Raw genomic sequence first — 16943 nt, 5'->3', positions numbered from 1 at the left:
ATAATGTACTGTGTAGCTGAGTGACAGTTCGCATAAGAATCTATTGCATAAACTGTGTGGCGGGCTTGATGCTTATCCCGTATTATCACTACTGACTATCAGATCGGGTTTACGGCGCGGTTCCAAAGGGCTCGGAAACAGATACAGACTGTCAGGGTTCTTGGGCATGTTATATTCCCGTGTTCGTAACTTTAAGCGATTTTGGCCAGCAATGATGTAACACCCATCTAGGTACTGGTTGGGGATCCGTCGTCACGTACCCAGACCGAGAGTCATTGCTGGCCAAAATCGCTTAAAGTTACGAACATGGGAATATAACATGCCCAAGAACCCTGACTCTCGGTGGACCGTCTAATGAGTAATTTAGGAACCAATCTGAGTATCTGTTTCCGAGCCCTTTGGAACTGCGCCGTAAACCCGATCTGATAGTCAGTAGTGATAATACGGGATAAGCATCAAGCCCGCCACACAGTTTATGCAATAGATCCTTATGCGAATTGTCACTCAGCTACACGGTATATTATCACGCCAAAGGAAACCCAACCTTCAAGATACAACTTTTTTTACAAATTTCTAAAGGACGTGTCGCCCTCTTCCAGCTTAATTTAGTGCAATACATGGCCACCTGAGGAAGGCTACCCAGCCGAAACGCGCGTTGTGGATTACCCTGCTGTATTGCATAAATCACTTGTCGTGTTTTATGTTTGTTTGTAAATGGTTTTTTAATGTATAGTCCTATGAATTATAAAACAGTTTCACTATGAATCAAGTCATAAAATGAAAAAAGATACATTTGTACACAAAGAATATTTTCAAAAAAACGAAAAAAAGAGTTCCTTTTGACTAAATAAAAGTATATAAACTAATGCTTATGCACTAGTGGGTGGTGAGTTCATTTATAAGTCATTATTGGTGTTTATAATTGTTTGTGGTTAATAACCTTCGTTCTCTCACTTGACTATAGACCTTTACCAAACTGGAAACATTCAAGGGTGCCAGGGTGTCACTTTGACACCCTGTTGCACCCCTGAATCGTGCTTGTGTGCAGATGTGGCACACATACATGACACATGGCACAGTTGAAAATGCACAGATTTGCATTTTCAAAGGTATTCGTTATTTACCACCAACTTATAGTTGGTGGTAAATAACGAATCCTAAAATGGGAAAAGCACTCATTTGAGTGCTCCCTACATTGCAAATTCAGTAATTTGCCGATTCGGTATTTTAAGGAATCAGTAATTTACAGATTCTTTAAAAAATACTGAATCAGTAAATTACCGAATTTGCAATTTAGGCCACCTACATTTCAGTAGCCTAATACCAGTCGGTAATGGCCGAAATTCGGTATTGGGCAACCTACATCTGGCCCTTAATCTCCTGGTGTCTCTTTTATGATGCTCATGAAAAGCGCTGCTGTTGAGCACTGAAAATCACTGTCTCAAATTAAGCAAATTTTCCAGACAAACGTTAAAAGTAACTTTTTTCTGATGTAAAAGTGAAATGTTTGGAGCGAAGCACAGTAGTTCATTCTATATGTTTTTCGCCTTACTTCAGGTCCGGGAGCCTACAATATTTTCGAATTGGGTGTTGCACACGAAAGCCTTAAAAAAGCTTACCAAGAAAGCTGCCAGAAGGGAGTCTTTGGATCTTCAGCTGCTCGCGCGCTGGCTGTCTCAAAAAGTGAAGCTGTTTGGACTCCTGGTCCGGCTGATTATCGGGTAAGTTACAAAAGAGCTCTTTGCAGGGTTGCGAGAATACAAGCTGCCAGTTTAAAGTTGCTTATTCTGGTGGGCAGCAAGGGGACATTACCACTGGTGTAACGAAACTTGAGGGGGTCAACTGCTAGGCATGTGGAGGGGCCCCTCCGGATTCAATTAGGAGCTCTCCGGCCAGTGTACTTTGCTGATGGGCCCCCTGGAGCTTGGACTCCCCCACTGCACCAATCGGACTGCGGGGGCCTGTGTTATGCCACTGGATATTACAGTTGAACGTGTTTGCTGCTCAGCCACGGCCCGTGGAGGGAGTACTGGTGGGGCAGAAAGGCAGGGTGGGGGGGGGCTAAAACCCAGACTATGGATAATTGGAGGTAAGTAAACAATTTAATAAATACAACGAATTTCGTAGCGCGCGCTACGAAATTTGTTTTATTAATTAAATTGTTTACTTACCTCCAACTTTCCATATTCATATTTTTACCACCCCCAAGCCTTTCCCTCCCCGCCTTTCTGCCCCCCCCCCCCCCGGTACTCCCTCCACGGGCCGCGGCTGTTGCTGCTAATAGCACCATCTCACGCGAGACCTCCCATTGTGTCTCCGACTTTACAGAAATGCCACAGTCCATAAGGGATAGGCACATGGGAGCTTGTAGTGTTTTGGGGCGTATTTCTGTGGTTGTCTGTGTGTTTGATTAAGCCCTCGAAGTTTACTTTTTATTATTAGCATATATTGTTTCATATTCATGTATGTATAAATGTATTTTCCCATACTTTTCTAGGCATTTCACAAATGTATCCTGTACGTTATTCCCTTGCCTCTTTTTCACAGTAACATACATGCTACTTTGCAAAACTTCTCTCTTTCCATTCTGTGGTACAAATGCGATCACCAACACACCTCAAGCCTTGTGTTTTAATTTCTCTATGCCGTCTGGAGGCAGGTCCCTTTCTTGTCCTCTCTGGGACAGCTGGCTTTTTCTTTTGCTTACTGATGCAGACTTTAACTCGGCAGAAGCTCTGTTGGTGTTCTCGAGGCCTCCTCCTGGGCATGTGGTCGGAGTTAAGCAGACAGAGATGTGTGCTTCTGGTACAATAAGTGCGACAGATCACACCTCTAGAGGCAGATGAGTGTGCTGTGTAAGATGTTGGCCATCTTCAACACAGATTGGAGCCTGTGGCTTCAGCAGCCACCATCTTGGACTGGACTGACTTGCTCAAGGGTCAAGCCTGCTTTGCATACACCTGGATACAACTGAGGTGGCATGGTGTGCAAAAGGACGATGGGTTGGAATGCTACACCAAGTAATTGCAAGTGGTTAACTTATTGCAAGCATTCCATCACATTTTGTGTGTTTGAGTTTGCTCAAACAATAGCAGATCACCTGGTGATATAGTAAGCCAGTGACTTTCAAGGCCATGGGGTACTCAACGTGCATCTTCAAGCAATCTTTTCCTGATCTGTACAGTTAAGTCTTTGGGGTGGGGAGTTGCAGTCTCTGGTTCTTGTGGGAAAAATATGTACTCTGGAAAAGTTTGATGTGCAAGAATGTGCTGTTTGAATTTTGTCAGGTTTGTTATGTGTCTCGGTGCTGCACACAGTGAATGTTTGTAGGCCACCTGGCATGAGCTGTGGGCTTACACTTCATGTATACTAGTGGATGAATTCCAGAGTGCACTGATATGCTTTCTATTACAAACTGTTAATTTAGTAGTGGGTGGTTCGGTTTGTAGTGGATTATGGTGAGTGGTTTATTTGAAGTGTAAATTATTGTTTTAATCTTATAATTAATTTGATATATAATTAATTTTTAATTGATATTTAATTATGTAAATGTGATAATAAATGCGTTGCTCTTTTATTTGTTGAGTTTTAGAGGCTAATTGGTTAATAGTAGTAGCTTTATTCGATAAAATCATATCATAAAAGCATTTCATACATCTTAAAAAAAACATTTTTAAAACAGCAATCATCAGCATAAGAACATTTTATAGACATAGCAGCATATTGGGTGTAGAAGCACGGTCACTGGATTAACAGTTTTCTTGCAGCTCTAAGACGCCAGGCCCAGCCCAAGAATTTTGCCATGCAGGTGGAAAAGAAGGGTCTAGCATCTGTACGTAAAATACGCAGCGCTTCTAAATGAGAACGAGTTCCCAAACACCTGCAAAGGGGCTTCAACCACCTACGTCTCGGGGCTGCATAGACACTACACTCAAACAGCATATGGGGCACAGACTCTACCCTTAGGTCACAAAAAGGGCAGTAAGGTACAGTTTGGGCCGGCGGTCTCCAAGTGGACGTAAACTCACATAGTGGAAGCACCCCCACCCTAAACTTGATGTACAGTGATCTGTCCCATGAGCTCTGGATAGTATCCAGATAAGGTTCCCTTAACGGTAAGTCTTTGACCGACAAAAACAGGATTACAGATTTGCAATGGTTTGAGCTACAAACCCTCTCGCTGTCTACCCATGCCCAATAAGCCTTCTTTAGCTGTTGTTTCGAGGGTGCAGATTTGTTGGCCCAAGCCTCTCCTAATCCTAGTTTGTGCAGCAACTTTTTGACTTCCCTGAGCCAGATGATTTTATGTGAGCCCGGTAGTGACATAATGTCATTCAAGGCTTCTGCATAACTTCTAAGTTCCTGCACATTCCAGATTCTGGACCATAACAGAAGTGGACGTAGTTTCGCTTGATCGCAAATAGCCCGGGTACCTGCGTCTAACAGCAATGGGATTGTTGGCGTGCTGTGGGGTAAACCCATTAGATCTTTATGGAAGTTATTCTCAAGATGAGCCAGAGTATCAACTCTATGAGTGCCCCACAGCTCGGCACCGTAAAGTGCCGCGCTCACAACCCTTGCCCTATAGATATCCAGGGGAGCCCCAATAGGTTTTAGTGATGAGGCTCGCTGTTCCTTGAGCAAGGCACCTGCCACCCTTTTGTGAGTCAGGAACACTTTTTGGTGGTGTGCCTTCCAGCTCATGGTGTCACTGATGCGTATACCCAGGTAGTCAAATTCTTTGACGCGATCAAGTGGGACAGAATCTAGGACCGGGGGAAAGACAGACTTTTTGGGCGGGTTAAGAACCAAAAACTTAGTTTTCCCTATGTTTATGGCCAAACCCCTATCATCGCAGAAGGCCTTGAAGCTGGAGAGCAGCGATTGGATGCCCATTGGTGATTTCGAGATTAGGAGGGTATCGTCTGCGAACAGGAGCGTTGGAATTTTCCTTCCAGCCAGGGTGGGTGCGTCTGATGGTTGCTGGAGTAGATGCTCCACCACTCCGTTAATATAAAGAGAAAACAGAGTGGGGGCAAGCACACACCCTTGGCGGACGCCCCTGTCCACGGGGATACGAGGTGTTTTCTCTCCCTGTGCACCCCATCTAATTTGGGCAAAATTCCTGTCGTGAAATTTTACAAGAAGCGAGAGCAGGTAGGGAGGGAGGCCTAACCCATCGAGGACGTTCCATAAAAGTGCGCGTGGTACTAGGTCTAACGCAGTCCGCAAGTCAATAAAGACTAGATACAGACTGCCCCCTCCCAGCACCACCACTTTCCAATAGATCATTAGGAGGCGGAACGTCTGCTCGATTGTGCCTGTTCCTGTTCTGAAACCCGCTTGAAGATCTGACAGGATATGGTTTTCATCGGCCCACTGGATGATCCTGCCCAATACCACCTTTCCTGCTACCTTTTGGGAAGAGTCCAATAAACTAATTGGCCGGTAGTTCGCTGGGTCGTCCCTAGAACCTTTTTTAAAAATAGGTACGACTTCAGCGCCCCTCCAGGAGTCAGGAAAGACTCCACCCAATAATACTTCATTCAGAAGGGAGGCAATTAGTCTACTCCAGGAAGATGGGTAATTCTTGATTAGGTCTCCTGGAATCCCGTCAGGACCTGCCGCTTTGTTTGGGACAATACATTGAATTGCTCTATCGACTTCCAAGCTGGTAAATAAACCATCATGGCACCGGGGATCAGTAATAGAATTAGGCAGTAAACCCATGGGTGGGCAAGCTAACTGGGATGGACCTGGAGGAGCAGAGTATAATTTCAAAAAGTGGTTAAACCATACGCCCCCTGGGATGTTACAAGTTAGCTGCTGGTCAATGGGCTTTTCCCTAGATCTTAATAAGTCCCAGAACCTCTTGGCATCCTTCCTAGTGCTTGCCTCTACAAGATCTCCCCAGAAATTAGAATCGTAATCCTGCTTGGCTTCGAATAGGGTTTGTTTATAAATTTTCCTAGCAGCCCTAATATCAGCTGCGTCTTTGGACTTTAATGTCGCAACAAGTTCCCTCTTAGCTGCACGACATTTAGCTGTATACCACTTATCTGATTGTTTCGAGGGACCCCTACGAGTGGATTGGGGAACAATGAATAAGTCACTCAGTGCCAGTACAGTCTCAGTGAATAGGGGTAGAATCTTAATATCAGTTGGCCTTGAGGTGTCCATCCGAGACTCCACTCCTTCCAAAATAGTCCCGGCTTGGGCCATCCTTATTTCATCGGCTGATACTTTCGCCCACTTCAAGCGCCTGCTACAGTTTGTGGGGGCTAATTCATGGGAAGATTTCCACTTATGGCTGGGAGGGCCTTGGTTTCCAGCCTGCCAAGGAGATGAAATAGTTAGCGATAAAGGGTTATGATCGCTATCACCCGACACTATGACCTCCATGTCTTGATGGTGTTGCCAGAGGTTATAGTTAAGCATGACGAAATCAATCCTTGATGTATGGCCTAGTCTGTTGTAGGTATGAGCACCCGTATGGTCAGATTTGGATCGCCCGTTTGTCGCTCGCAAATTATGCTCCATACAAAGAGCATTGATCTCTATTGCGTTTTGCGACCATTTAGGGATCGGGTCAAGGCTCAGAATAGGAATGCCTCTCCTGGTGTCCTCCTCGAAAGTGTCCAAGATATCTTCTCTGGCCAGAGGTTCAAAACAGCAATTGAAGTCGCCTGCAAGCAATACATATGAGTCCGCACTGCAGGCGGCCAGATTGTGGTTTAGGCCTGTAGAAGGTAGATGGGATACACCGCCTTTAGCACCCCTCAGGTAAATATTGAAAACTTCCAAGCTTCTTCCCCCTTTGTGGGTTATCGTTAGCCACTGGAGATCAGGTGACTGGGTGTTTCTTTCTATTACTCTAAAGCCCAGTGCAATATTAATCCAAATGATAAGGCCGCCTGAAGGGCGACCTTTAGATCCTTGTTCCTGGGCAGCGGGGATAAAAAAGGTAGAGAATCCCACTCGGTGTCTTGGCTCCAAGCACCAGGTTTCCTGGAAAAGACAGATGTGATAGGGTTCCAGAAAATCATTCCATTCGGGAATATCAAGGTTGCGACCGAGACCAGCCACATTCCAACTTAAGATTTTTAGAACAAAGTCACCGGGTGGAGAAGCCTTGGTAGAAACAGTAGGCATAGGAGAAACAGTCGTAACCTCAAGTTTAGGAGACCTCACAGGTGGCTCAATTTGCTGGTTAGGGGTCACATAGCAGCCAGAGCAGGTAGGGCCAGATGGTTCGATAAAGGTAGCTGCAGAGTGGTACATGTAGGGTAGGTGCGGCCAATCTTCCCTGTCGGGATTTTTTGTTGTGTCAAATGTGGATGGCTCCCCTTCATACTGTGGGCTGTTTGGTCGTCCCACTTCATTTGTTACGAACTCAGGACCAGTGCAATCATTGGGATGGTGTCCCTGCGGTGGTAAGATTTCCCTTCGGGGTTGCTTGGCTGGTTGCGCAGGGAGTCAATCCACCTCCTCTAGGCTCCCGAATCTGTTATAGGTAGAGAGACCGTTCCAGTGTAGGAGGGTCTCCTTCTGGCCCCGGGATTTATTCAGCCATGGATGTTGTTGAACCAATGTCCAATTATCCCCCTGATTTCGGCTTGGTCGAGGAGGATAGAAAAAGGATAGTGGTTTGGGTATAACTAGGGAGTCATCATTACTGGGCCAAGAGCAAATGTGATGCGCCGTGTGGGGATCTTCGAAGGTCACTACTACACAGTCCCCCGGACTGGATTTCAGCGTTGGACCTACCCAGGGAGTTCTGCGAACCATCAGTACGCGGCTTCTTCGGCCATTGGGGATTGGTCTGTTTACATTTAACCAGTGCATTATTTTATTTTTCAGCGACCAGTGGTTTTCAAATTGGCCATTACCTATCATGGGAACACCCGTCAAGACAACCACATAGTCGTTTGCCTCAGGGGGGAGGTCAATATAGCCACCTCTAAAGTTGTCTTTAGCTGGAAGGACTTGGGTTTCACTAGGAATCGACCTGCTGGGTATATCGTGTTTGGTATTTTGCTGGTGACGCAAAGAGCCCCGTGGAGGAGCCTTTGGTTTATCACGAGCTTGCTCCACCGTAACGGTCCTTGGTTTAGGGACGGGCTTTATTGTGGGTGATACCAAAGAGGTAGTTTGGTTGGTTTGGGGAGCAGTGGGTTGTGGCGTTGGGTCAGCAACAATGATACCCTGGTTTTCAAGGCTTTTCAACCCAAGAGTGGCCAGAGCAATGATGCTCTTCTCCATTTCTAACAAGTTATTTTCTATCCTTGATAGTCTTAAATCTAGGGGTGACAAAAGTTTTTTGAGAGTTTCCTAGACCACCTCTATAAATTCTTTGTTATTTTTAGTTAACCCATCTACTTCAGGGTCCTCACCTGCTGGGGTATTAAGGAAGGGAATGGATGGAACCTTTTCCTGTCCCTCACTAGATGGCTGTGCATTAGGAGTATGCTCTGCGCCAGCATTAGGTGCTGTGATGTTAGTCAGAGGCAGATCTTTGGGAACAGCAATTTTCGCTTTTTTGCGGAAATAAGCAGAGCGAGAATTGCGTTTCCTCTTTGGTTGCTTACCGCTAGAAGTAGTGTTAGGTAGATTTATCGGGAAGGGTACAATAGGGACTGGGTTGGGCACACTAAATGGTGTCGGTGGAATTACCTCATCTTTACTTCCTAAGGCAGGTTGGGGAGTAGCCGGGGTCGGGGAATGATGAACATCGACCTGAGTGATTATACAATGTGGGCGGGCTGGGCGCTCAGGGGTGACAGAAGTGGCTATGTGGCCTAAGGAAGATTTTTTGGAAAGTGCAATTACTTGGGACACTCTTCTAGCAGCTTCTAATTCTAGCGAGACCCGGTTTTGGAGTTTGGATATCTCTTCGTCAATGGCTATGTTGGTGCGGGTAATAAAGTCATCCATGGGGCCACTGATCTGTGACCCACCTTTAGAAGTTTTACTACGAGTTACCCTTGAATTCATAGCGCTGAGAGCACAGTGACGAAGGTAGGTCTTTTTTCCCTCAGTAATTGTATTGGATCCCGGAAATAACGGGCGAAAAGGGATGGGCCAGTCCAGTCCTCTCTGTCCTCGAACGGCCTCAAACGGCCCGCTCTTTGCCCGGTCTTAGCCCCGGACGCTCCCGCGCAGCGTCACTCTCCAATATTTATGGGCCAGTGACCAATGGGCCGTGTTGTAGGAAGGTGGGGGCGGGGCCTTCAGGGAGAGTGGGGCCAGGTGTCTCAGCCTCCGGGACCGGGACTCCTGGGAAGGTGAGTCCCGGTTCACGCTCGCAGCCCTGTAGCCTCACACGCCCCCACAGAAGCAGCCAGGCAGGAGTAGAGGTGATGCAGATCCGAAGCGGGACCCGCGGAGCGGGTTCCGCGAGTCGTGGAAACAGGCAGCCCTTGAGAAGAAACACCACCGGCCAGGTCAGTGAGACAGCGTCCCACGGAGGAAGAGTCCAGGCGCCTTTTAGATTGGAGGAAGGTGGGGGCGGGGCCTTCAGGGAGAGCGGGGCCAGGTGTCTCAGCCTCCGGGACCGGGACTCCTGGGAAGGTGAGTCCCGGTTCACGCTCGCAGCCCTGTAGCCTCACACGCCCCCACAGAAGCAGCCAGGCAGGAGTAGAGGTGATGCAGATCCGAAGCGGGACCCGCGGAGCGGGTTCCGCGAGTCGTGGAAACAGGCAGCCCTTGAGAAGAAACACCACCGGCCAGGTCAGTGAGACAGCGTCCCACGGAGGAAGGGTCCAGGCGCCTTTTAGATTGGAGGAAGGTGGGGGCGGGGCCTTCAGGGAGAGCGGGGCCAGGTGTCTCAGCCTCCGGGACCGGGACTCCTGGGAAGGTGAGTCCCGGTTCACGCTCGCAGCCCTGTAGCCTCACACGCCCCCACAGAAGCAGCCAGGCAGGAGTAGAGGTGATGCAGATCCGAAGCGGGACCCGCGGAGCGGGTTCCGCGAGTCGTGGAAACAGGCAGCCCTTGAGAAGAAACACCACCGGCCAGGTCAGTGAGACAGCGTCCCACGGAGGAAGGGTCCAGGCGCCTTTTAGATTGGAGGAAGGTGGGGGCGGGGCCTTCAGGGAGAGCGGGGCCAGGTGTCTCAGCCTCCGGGACCGGGACTCCTGGGAAGGTGAGTCCCGGTTCACGCTCGCAGCCCTGTAGCCTAACACGCCCCCACAGAAGCAGCCAGGCAGGAGTAGAGGTGATGCAGATCCAAAGCGGGACCCGCGGAGCGGGTTCCGCGAGTCGTGGAAACAGGCAGCCCTTGAGAAGAAACACCACCGGCCAGGTCAGTGAGACTATTTATTTGTTAAATTGTGGTCATTTTAATTATTCTATTCAATAATTAATTCAACATTATTATTTTTATATTTATAATTTGTTTTTACTAATTCTGAGGGAAATGTTTTAATTTATAATATTTTATTTATAAAGTATATATATATATTTTGTTGTTTTGTTTATTTGTCCTATAAAATGTGTATTTTTAACATTTGATTGTATATGTTTTACATTTCATAAGTACATGTATTATTTTAAATATGCTTTATATTTTTCTGGTGTATATCATGTTTTAGTTTGTTTATCAATTATTTTGTTGTCATAAATTAAGTACCAAAAAAGAAATATCAGCAAATGCAAAGACATGCAAGTCCAGCATAAATCCTTGTAAGATACAAATGCTGTTTGAGATACATGTACCAATACCAAATATTACTAAAATATAAGAAAGGAAGAGAAAAGATAGAAAGGAGGGAGAAAATAAGCCACAGACGGAGAGAAGAAAGCAAACAGGAGAGGAGGAAAAATTAATGAGGGAAGACCGAACTAAACTACAAAACAGGGTAGAGAGGGCAGGGAAATGGGTCTTTGAGACAAAGCCCAAGTATAATAATACTGAGGGAGAGCAGTGACAATATTGAGATAGAATCAAGAGTCATGGCATTGGGGAGCATCCTGCAGAAAGGGAGACCACATAAGAAGAAAAATATCTGCTTTGTCCATTAAGTTGTAAATGACCTTTTCATTGGACACAGTGTTGTGCATTTCCGCAAGCCATTCCTCATACGACGGCAGTTGTGGAGAATGCCAATGTCATAGGATACAATTTGTGGCAGCTGTAAGGGCAGTGATGAGCAGGTGACGAGCATGGCAGGTCAGCTTGGAAAGGTCCAATAAATCATGGAGGAGAATTAGGGGGGTCAGGAAGTGGCGAGGGCAAATCCAGGGACTCTCGAAGCTTAGACCCCACTGCTGTCCAGAAGGGTTAGTTGCCAGGACAATCCAGTAACAAATGAACTATATTACAGGGCGAGTGATCGCATGGCCAGCAGGTAGAGTGAGGGAGCAACCCTGCAACCTTAAGCCATGTCGGGGTCCACTGCCAGTCCTGAAGAATCTTAAATAGACTGCACTTCATCCTTGCTTCCCAGACTTCCCGTTCCATGGCTTAAATGTTTTGTTTTTTTAAATGAAGAGTGGGAATAGTAAATCTAACCTCCTCCAAAGTCCAACACTTTCCCTACTAAAAGTATATTTGACAAATCCCCAAAATCTTCTCTACTTTTACTTGTGGTGGAGTGGAAATTCCAACACTGCCTACGTTTCCTTACATTGGAATGCTAATAGGAAATCTAACCCCTTCAAAGTACAACATTTTCCCTACTTTGCTTAGATTGGAGTGGAAATACTAAATCATCTATTTACGCTTGAGTGGGAATAATAAATCCGATCACTCCAACGTCTAACACTTTCCAACTTTTGCTTGTGTTGGAGTAGAAATATTACATTTTCCCCCTCAAAAGTCCAACACTTTTCCTTCTGTTGCTTAGATTGGAGTAGGAATAGTAAATTTGACCCCTCCAAAGTCCAGCACTTTGCCTACTGTTACTCTGATTGGAGTGAGAAATACACCTTCATGACTTTCCCTACTATTACATAGTTATAACTGGTAATATTTATTTATTAATTTTATTATTCATGCAATTAAATCTTGTGTAATGTTTTTGAATATATATGAAAAAATGTTATACTCTTTTTTAGTTGTATTTCTTTGATATAATTTGCTATATGTTTTTGCTACATTTATGTTTATTCAATTTCCTTAATGTTAGTCATTCTATGCGATTGTTTAAAGTATACATACTTTTTAATTTCATTTTTTAGTATTTTTTTCAGATATTATTTTTGTTTATTTTGTATTATATTATTATTTTAAACTTTAATATCTAAATAAATTTAACATAATGATATATCTCTTAAATTTGATAGGCTTAACTGTTTTTGACGATATTCTTCAATATTCCACAATATATTTTTCTAATTTTTTTTAATGTACATAAATGCGTTATCTTGGTTTCTGATATTTTATCACCAACTCACAAGTCTAAGTTCCACCTCTTGTTTGGCCACTTCCCACCTCTTGTGTGGAAGTTACACTTCTGTAAAATTGTTATGCTGTTATGGCATACAATTACGATGATGTAAATGAGTTCATGTGTGCAAGATATATTTTTGTGAGTATCTACAAATTAAAAAACATGCGCTAAAACTTGCTTTGCTATCCATGGACCCAGCAAACACTGTCAGTTCTCACTTGTAAATAGTATATATTAACTGATCAATTTTGATATTTTGAAAACAGTACTGGTTAAAATATTGAAAACGAATGATCACTGCCAATCTCAGGACTATTTAGATAAGATTAGACACCTGTCAGTGGCACTTAACTGCTAAGATGGGCACAAAAGTTATTGCCACCAACACCCCTAAGCAGTTGGTTCTCCCTAGCTGTGAATGTTGTGTAGCATGCCGGTTAAATCTATTTATTACAGCAAACTACATATTGAATATAACATAAAAAATGGAGGGATGTATATGAACAGGAATCGAAATAGGCTTGATCATACACCAAAAGCTGCTCCTCCCAGCAATCTAATGAATTACATTACTCTTGATAAATAATCCATTACACTCCAATGTTGCTATTTAAAAAAAGTAAAAATCAGCCAGTGAGAATATAAAAAGTAAACCATTCCTTATTGTACAGGTATTGTTTGAAAAAGTAAGCCAGCAAAAGAAAATTACAGCAAGATCTAACACATACAGAGAGATGCTATAACAAGGCATGGAAACCATGAATTGACTATTGATTGACCAATGATTGACTGTTTAGCACGCACTGAAAACCTTTACTTCACACAGCCGGGATTGAATGAAACATGGATATGATATACAACGTGAACTGCTGACTTTATATTACAAAGAGAAGCTAAGCCTTGATCACAGTGGCATGGTGAATACCTAATAAGTGACGAAGAAAGTGCTGTCACTGGGAAAAGAGGAGAATTGTGGATATTACTTTTACTTCTCTATGATTGTTATTGTGCTCAATTGCATTTTTGCAAATAGCGATCGCTGTAATATTTGATAATCACAATGGCACGAATTGAGTGAAATAAAAAAGTAAATAAACAAAACATCTGGTCGGAACTCCCCTCTGTTAGACTCTTTCAGAAGGAAATTTTGGCGGCCATGAAAAAGTCCATAGGATATCCCATTCCAAATGACACTACCTTCATAATTTTGGGTTTACATTAACCAATGCTGGATTACTATTCTAACAGAATGGTGATGTGAAAATGCCCTTATTTCCTAATGGAAAATGAAGATGGCACCAATTATTGCACAGTGGCATCTCCAGCTGTGGAAATTAAGGGGTACAAAAAGATGATCTTGAGTCCCCCATGAAAAATATAAAGATTTTGAGACTGTATGCAGCCTGCCTCGTTCTTACTATCTCCAGTGGCATTCCCACACTATCATTCCAACATCTTCAGGAAGCCCAGAATATATTCTCAAATTAATCTCTGTAAAGTGACTTATAAACATGTAAACACTCTACCTCTTTGCTGTGTGGTGATGCCATCACTGCCTGTAGACTCTGTTGGCCTGAATAACTTTTTGTATCAATGGCAAAGTCCCACGGTATCCCACGCTAAGAGAACCTCACGAAGTTGATATTTGTTTCCCTTATGGGTGGTTGGGGACACAGCATGGGTGGTGGGGCAATACAACTCTGATATACTCAGTGATACAACAGTACACTTCTATAGCCTCCTTGGTGCTAATGTGCTGTTATTTGTCTTTTCACTGCTTATAATCAATGAAAAAGACAAGTTAAAGAAATTAGACATGTTTGCACCAGTTTAAAAAAAAACATATTGACATTATTCCTAGATCATACACCATCAAGCAGTGTTATGAAGGTTGCATATCAGAGACCACTTTTTGACATTTCATAGACATTAAGGTCCTCCGCCTCAGGGAGAATGTTAAGGCCATGGATACCACTGCTCCTTCAGCACAAAATATCCTGACTGTAAGTGTTCCTCGGCTGCTTGCTAATGGCATTCTTTTTGTGCTCTTATGGGTAATTTAGCCACTGGCATGGACTAACAACATTCAGATAAATGTCATTCTAGAACAGGCTCTGAGCTCCCCGTCTCAGACTTTCCATTCAAAATAAAGTTCGAGGTAAAAAGTAACTTCTGGAAATAAATGATTTTTTTAAAAAAAACTTGCATTATACCCTTGGTCAGTTAATAACACCTCTGTACGTCTACTGGAGGTTTAATTTCCATTGCAGATGTGCATATAATCATGCACATGCTGGTGACCAATCATGATCCCATGCTTTCTGAGAGTTCTGTAAGCTCTTCTTATTTCTCCTGTTTACTGCTGAAATGCTATTATTGTCTCACAAGTCATCACTTAGGGTGGTTTCTATAGCAATATTTTTTAAGTAAACTTACTATTGTTGGCTAGGTTACAGAATGCTCAGAATGCTGTTGCCATCATACTGAACAAAGTGAGGCACAGGGATCATACAAAGCCAGCAAAACATGATTGCCTCTTGCCAGGAGACTCCAAGAACTCCTTCTCCCCATGTTGAGTCGTGTTCACAAAGGTACATTTGGTTGAAAACATATGTTATTACCAGGAATTCAAAAAGAGATTTCTTGAAGACATTTATGCATTTACTTCAATGGATTTCTTCACTAGGAGTGTGGAGAAATATTCAGTTGGTAATCTCACGCAATGATTGGGAAGGGCGCATTCTGAAGAGGTGTTTGCCATGTTTAGGAACCCCTAAAAACCTATGTTTGTATGCACCTCCCAACACCTCTCTGACCTTTTTTCCTTTTTGGAACTGATTGCAAATCTCACCTTCCAGCATTGGAAGGTGAATACTTCACCCACGTTTTAATGGGGTCTAGGGGCAGGAGTTTCTCCATGGGGAAAATGTTTTCTCTGCAGGGAAAAATAAGAAAGACATGCATTTGCGCCAGAGGTTTCACTCCCCCTGCACTCATTTCCCTGCTGTGGAGAGCTCTGAACAGGGAGAAGTGGAGCCATCACAGAAAGTCACATAGCATTCTCAGAAGTATGCCTGGAAACATGCCTGATGCATCTTTCCAGGAGTACTTTAGGGAATGTGTGTGAATAGGAAAAAACATAAATGTATGCTCGGGCAGAGGCGTAAACTTCTGCCCGTACTTTTCAATTTTTTGTGAATTGGGACCATTGCCTCTTACAGGGAGGGATTGATCTGCGTGTCGACCAATGTTCAACACTTTACAAGTGCCCTAACATGCACCTGTTATTGGTAGGTAACAGGAACTGTAAAGCACGAATGGCATTGCTGAAGGGTAGCCAGAGGTAGATCACTTTGCAATACTTGTTATTCAATCAATCTGATTAAAGGCCTTTAAATGTATGTGCATGTGGTTGCTTGTGTCTGTCATCGATCACTGTTTACCAATGTGCTGCAAACAAGCATTGTCAGAAAGTCCTGTTATGTAATTTGCAGGAGTGTCATAGTGGTGTGAGGATGCATAGGCAGTTCCTTCTGGTACCCTTTGCGCCGGGCTGGCTTTTGGCATGGGTGAGCTGGGCCCACACACGTAGCGCCTACATTTAGGGAGGAGGAGCTGCTTTCATTCAAGACCTTTATGGATCTTCAAATAAAGAAAATGACAATAGGAAGATGAACTTTATCTGCTCTTTTGTCTTGTCCTAAAATTGAAATTACAGAATATACACAGCTTAAGTATTGTGGATACTGTATGACCCATTAGTTTCTCGTGTACATATGTTTCAGGATTGTGCTCTCTTGGACCTCTTCTCTTTGGTTGTACATTTGTCTATCTCATGATTGACATTGATCCCTCTTGGTAGTGGGGGATAGTGGTCCATGTAGCACTCCGTCTTTAAGAACTAAAGATTTTTTCACTTATCCAGCATTATTGTCTATTTTACTATCATTTGTGTATGTGCGGTTTTGTCCATTTTGGATACACCACTACCGATATCCCCATGCTTCATTCAAGACCTCTGTTCTGCTAGTTCACTTCGGGGTGCAGGCTCTATACTTTCGTTATCCTCCCTCTGGTTGTCTTTCCTCCATTCCCCCTTCCTTGTCCCTCACCCCCTCCCATGGACTCTCACCTCCAGTTTAGGAACCGAATAGGTGCTTAATATGAGGCAATAAGGGGCACACGTGTGCCAACAGGCTGTTCACTGGTCTTAAATGTTAAGCCAGGACTGACCAGTGGGTGAAATATTGGCGCCCCGGGCCCAGCTCGCCCAAGGCCGGCCCTGCTCACTTCGTGTTGCGTATGAAAAGCTATGTATTGATTATCTTTTTTTTTTTATTTCTAGGTCAAAGAGAAATCCGAGGAGGCATATAAGCAGAAGAAAACATCCGTTTTCTCATCACAAACACAGAGGATGAGGGCTCTGCAGCTTCCAAATGTAAGGTTATCTATCATTTTTATATTGCCATATGAAGCAGGGATAATAAACATGCCTAAATATTTTTCCACGGCTTTAAATATGGCTGCATGAAAGAACGAAGGAGTGACGAGGG

General features: G+C 44.1%; 1 protein-coding gene across 1 annotated transcript in view; it reads left to right on the top strand.

Moving 5' to 3' along the window:
- The window catches only part of STPG2 (sperm tail PG-rich repeat containing 2), a 2754965-nt gene that overhangs the window by 856827 nt on the left and 1881195 nt on the right, over positions 1 to 16943 (top strand). The window contains exons 9-10 of the mRNA XM_086961953.1: positions 1558 to 1721; positions 16736 to 16828. Coding sequence (XP_086818079.1) covers positions 1558 to 1721; positions 16736 to 16828 — 257 coding nt within the window. The remainder of the gene's footprint in view (positions 1 to 1557; positions 1722 to 16735; positions 16829 to 16943) is intronic.

The sequence above is a fragment of the Lissotriton vulgaris genome, chromosome 3_1 (genome assembly GCF_964263255.1).
Source record: "Lissotriton vulgaris chromosome 3_1, aLisVul1.2, whole genome shotgun sequence".
In the NCBI taxonomy this organism is placed as follows: domain Eukaryota; kingdom Metazoa; phylum Chordata; class Amphibia; order Caudata; family Salamandridae; genus Lissotriton; species Lissotriton vulgaris.
Note: the sequence above shows the minus strand (reverse complement) of the source record. Positions and strands in the feature narration are given on the sequence as shown.